The 4,625-nt window shown below is 44.5% G+C and overlaps 1 protein-coding gene across 1 annotated transcript; it reads right to left on the bottom strand.

Annotated features, from left to right (window-relative positions):
- Positions 1-3,347: 3,347 nt before the first annotated feature.
- LOC103266880 (keratin-associated protein 4-6-like) lies at positions 3,348-4,010 on the bottom strand. Its single transcript, XM_008064506.1, has one exon. The coding sequence runs from the start codon at positions 4,008-4,010 to the stop codon at positions 3,348-3,350; it is 663 nt and encodes a 220-aa protein (XP_008062697.1).
- Between the last annotated feature and the right edge of the window lie 615 nt (positions 4,011-4,625).

Raw genomic sequence — 4,625 nt, 5'->3', positions numbered from 1 at the left:
TGTCACTACTAGGTCACAGGTTCCTCGGTTGCTACTTTGCTGTCATATGTTTTTGTATCATGTCTCTCCAGCTGGTCTCTTAGATTCTGGAAGACGTAGCTTCATTTTTACTCTTTATCTCAATCTTAATTGAAAAAATATATATATGTGTGTCTGTGTGTGTGTGTGTGTGTGTGTATTTTTTTTGAGTTGGAGTCTCACTCTGTCACCCAGGCTGGAGTGCAGTGGCCGCTCCCAGCCACCACAGCCTCGACCTGCTGGGCTCAGGCGATCCGTCCGCCTCAGCCTTCCAGGTAGCTGGAACTACAGGCGCGTGCTACCACACCCGGCTAATTTTTGATTTATTGTAGAGATGAGGTCTCGCCAAGTTGCCCAGGCGAGTCTCGAACCCGTGGGCTCAGGAATTGAAAATATTTTTAATATTTACAACAACATGGATAAACCTGGAGGACATCACATTTAGTTGAAATAGGCATAGAGGGGCAAGTCCTGCATGGTATCGCTCATATGTGAAATCTACAATAGTCGCTCTCATAGAAGTTGAGAGGAGAATGGTGTTGCCAGAGGCTTGGGTTGTTAGGGAACAGGAGAGGCTTGAGGAAATTGGTCAACTGATATATAATTCCAGTGAGATGGGCAACATAGACAAATTGCATCTCTTTAAATAAATAAAGTGAAATTTTAAAAAATTGAGCTTGGAGTAAATTAGCTAATGTGACACGGTGGTAGATGTATTCATGCATAGACATTTCTGGTCAGTTTTCTTACTTTTTAAGATTTTGTAGCAGTTACAAGCCCTGAAATTCACAAATCCTGAGTATACTATTTGATGAGTTTTGGTAAATGGATGTATTCATGTACTCCCACACCTAGCAAGATAGAGACTATTTTCATGATATCTGAAAGTTCCTAGATCAATAAACTCCCCACCTTAATAAGAAAGTCACAGTGCTAATACTTTTCACCATAGATTAGTTTTGATCTGAAAAGTTAAACAAATGATACATATCACACACACACACACACACACACACACACACACACACACACACACCCCTCTGTCTGGCATTGTTTAGCATATGTCACTGAGAGTTACTGATTTGACAAATATATCATTAATTCACTCAGAGCAATAGTAATGAATGCCAAGGCTTCATTTTACCTATTACCAACCAATGTCATGGTAGGGTGACCAAATTTCCCTGATTGCCAGGAATGAAAGAGTTCCCAGAACTCAGGGCTTTCATTACTAATATCGGGGAAGACCCAGAAAAACAGAGTTGCTTGCGCTATGATGATATCCTTAAATGTCTTAAGTAAGATCATTAAAGAACAATCTCCTTGCAATATTTTTGTCACATCCATTTGCTTAACAAAGACTTGATTTACACCTTTTTAGTTTATAGGCTTGTGTTTACAAAGCTGGAGACATGAAAGCTTTATATAATGCTACTGTGAGGCTACATGGCATCCTGAGGGGAAGATGCTCACTTGATTTGTTGTATATAAGATGTGTGGATAAATGAAAAAAAAAACCACCTAAAATAAAAAGTTTTTGATAATAAGAAGAGAGGTTTCTGTATAAATTTATAGAGATTAAGGAAACCCTATCCCCACAGCTACAAAGACAGAGTATATTTACTTGGTAAAGAAATGTTTAGACAATCAAAGCCCCTCCTCCAGGTGTTCTTAAAGTTGACTGAATCTAGTATTCACCTTGAGAGTGTTAACTACTCATGCTTGGCTCTTGCCCCAAATATTCTGATTTTATGGGTTAGCAGTATGGCTTGGGCATCAGAATTTTTTAAAGTACCTCATGTAATTCTAAAGGGCAACCAAACTTGAGACCCATTTTCTTAGACCTACTTTTTCTCTCTCTCTCTCTCTTTATCCCTCCTTCTCCCTGTCTCCCTCCCTCTCCCTCGCCCTCTCTCACTGGCTTTGATGAAACTGCTGTGAGGCAGAGAACCATGTGGCAAAAAATTGATGACCATCTCTATTTAACAGACGACAAAGAACTGAGGCTTTCGCTCCAGTGGCCCTTGGGAACAAGAGAGGGAGACCTGTGACACCATTTTCACTTTACAGTTTCCTCTGGTGTTAGATGAGAATAAAAGTAAACTGAAACAGCATTTTGGCTGGCTTCTGCTTTCATCCTATCTTGCTTCCCACAGTTTCTTACAGACTTCCTCATAAGTCTTCAGAAAATGCTTCAGAAAGCACTTCCTTATAAGGCACGTGTGCACTCATTTCAGGTTCTGCTTACAGTGAATCCAACTTAGCACACTCCTTAAACACAGGTTCTTGTAGAATGAGAGCTATTAACATGAGAGTTGGCCCTAGCCCCAAGATATAATGTGGAAGGAAAAAAAAAAAAGATTAACAACAACAAATCTAAAAACAACCGTGCAAAAATTGAAAAGAAGAAACAGCAAAATGTTCAGAAGATAGTACCCTCAAGAGTTGACCTTCCACTGTGGTAACCATTCAACATCGCATAAAAAATATTTTGAAAGACACTCACACTGAAATTAGGAATGTGTTTTTGGTTGGATGCTTTCTGGGGTAGACCCAGAAGCAGGAGTTTGAGAGTAAGTAATATATTTGGAGAACTTGGGAAATGATCAAAAGGAGGGAAGGAAGTGATTGTAGAATGAGTTAATGAGCTGAATATCCTGTAGGCAACTAGGTTCAATCCCACTGAGGACCTGGAAGACATCCGCTCCGCCCCCACCCACTGGATGGGAGGTAAGCTATGGCATGCATTCAACAATTCCCACTCAGTTGGGTGGTGCTGCTGGAGGCTTTAACTCTCCAGCCCAGAGTTCACTGCTTTATTCAGAGAAAATTCTCAGGCAGAGAGTTCCAGGTGCTTCCTCTAAAAAACCATCTTCCTGTGTTAAAATGAGGAGTATGAGAGAATGGAGGTGGTGGAGACCTGAAACCATCTACTGTCATCTTCTCCCTCTGCAGAGCAGGATGGCAGAAAAATTGACAGGTAAGGAGAATTCAAGAAGAATAATGAGACATGATGGCTGTGTATTTGTATGCCTGGAAAATTAAGATTTATTTAAGAAGGAGGAATATTTCCATCTGTGGTTGTGGAAGAGACAAATAGTACAGTTGGAGTGAGATGGCAGTTGACAGATTTCAGAGAACATTCAAACTTGTATTACTTTGCTAAAGGGAAAGCAACATGACTGGGGGTGCAGAGTATTTGGTTGCAAACCTAAGTCTAAGAATTACTTGACCTGAAGTTTTCTGATTAGCTTCAGGTGATTCAGCTCATATATGGAATACAGCAAGAATGTTGCCTGATGGGGACCAGGTAAAAACAGGTCAGCACCTCAGCAACAAGAACTACTAGAGCAGATTGGGCGGCAGCAGGAGATCTGGCAGCAGCTGGGGCGGCAGCTGGACACACAGCAGCAAGGGCGGAAGCACTGAGTTCTACAGCAGGTGGTCTGGCAGCAGCTGGGACGACAGCAACTGGAGATGCAGCAGGGGGGTCTACAGCAGCTGGAACCACAGCATGAGGGACGGCAGCAGCTGGAGATGCAGCAACTGGGGCGGCAGCAGGTGGGCTGGCAGCACACGGACTGGCAGCACTGGGGCCTGCAGCAGGTAGACACGCAGCAGCTGGGGCGGCAGCACTGGGTCCTGCAGCAGGTGGTCTGGTTGCAGCTGGGGCGGCAGCAGCTAGAGATGCAGCAGGAAGGGCGGCAGCAGGTGGACTGGCAGCACTGGGGCCTGCAGCAGCTGGAGATGCAGCAGCTGGGGCGGCAGCAGGTGGTCCTGCAGCAGGTGGTCTGGCAGCAGCTGGGGCTGCAGCAGCTAGAGATGCAGCAGGAAGGGCGGCAGCAGGTGGGCTGGCAGCAGGTGGGCTGGCAGCACAGGGGCCTGCAGCAGCTGGAGATGCAGCAGCTGGGGCGGCAGCAGGTGGTCCTGCAACAGGTCTCCTGGCCACAGCCCTGGTCAGAGCAGACGGACCCACAACAGGAGTTGCACATGGTGTCAGAGGGTGGAGGTTCTGTGGGTTTCCAGGAAGGTGGGTTTGGAAGGTATGGAAGTCTCCTTGCCCCCGTCCCTTTTTATACCCTGCTGAGAGCTGCTGCCATCAGATGCTGCAATCTTTCCTTGTTATTGTTTGTCCTAGTAAGTAGGCAATTATCAAATTAGGCTACTTTGTTTTCCTGTTAAATTTGTGAACATGGATGGAAAACACTATTTCCTTTCCCTGATGCTTTGGGATCCACAGGTCAGCTCTTCCCCAAGTCATCTGTATGTCTTTCTTGCTTTTACTTCCTCATGAAAGGCTGTCATGTGACATTCTGCCTCTGGTCACTATTGGCTTCAGTCTCATTTCCCATCACACATCGTATCTGCTCCTGTGTGATGATGATTCCTGTTGACCACTGATTGTTTAAGGTGACTCAGGAGGATAAAGCTGCATTTTAGTCTGATGGCTCATTCATTATGGGTTAAGCTGGCATTGAAAGTTTGAATATGAAATAGGTGACCACTGGCATGAGAAGACTCCTCGGACATATCCCTTTCCCACTTCCCCCACTGTGTATCATCATCCATTTTCTAGATTTTTTTAATGGGAAACATGGAATTTCTTC

Source organism: Carlito syrichta, unplaced genomic scaffold (genome assembly GCF_000164805.1).
Source record: "Carlito syrichta isolate Samal-C Ts95f unplaced genomic scaffold, Tarsius_syrichta-2.0.1 Scaffold307480, whole genome shotgun sequence".
In the NCBI taxonomy this organism is placed as follows: domain Eukaryota; kingdom Metazoa; phylum Chordata; class Mammalia; order Primates; family Tarsiidae; genus Carlito; species Carlito syrichta.
The sequence above is the reverse complement of the archived record's forward strand: the minus strand, read 5'-3'. Positions and strand labels throughout refer to the sequence as shown.

Excerpts from the sequence above, each read along its gene's own strand:
- LOC103266880 (XM_008064506.1), bottom strand. The coding sequence starts at position 4,010 with ATGTGCAACTCCTGTTGTGGGTCCGTCTGCTCTGACCAGGGCTGTGGC.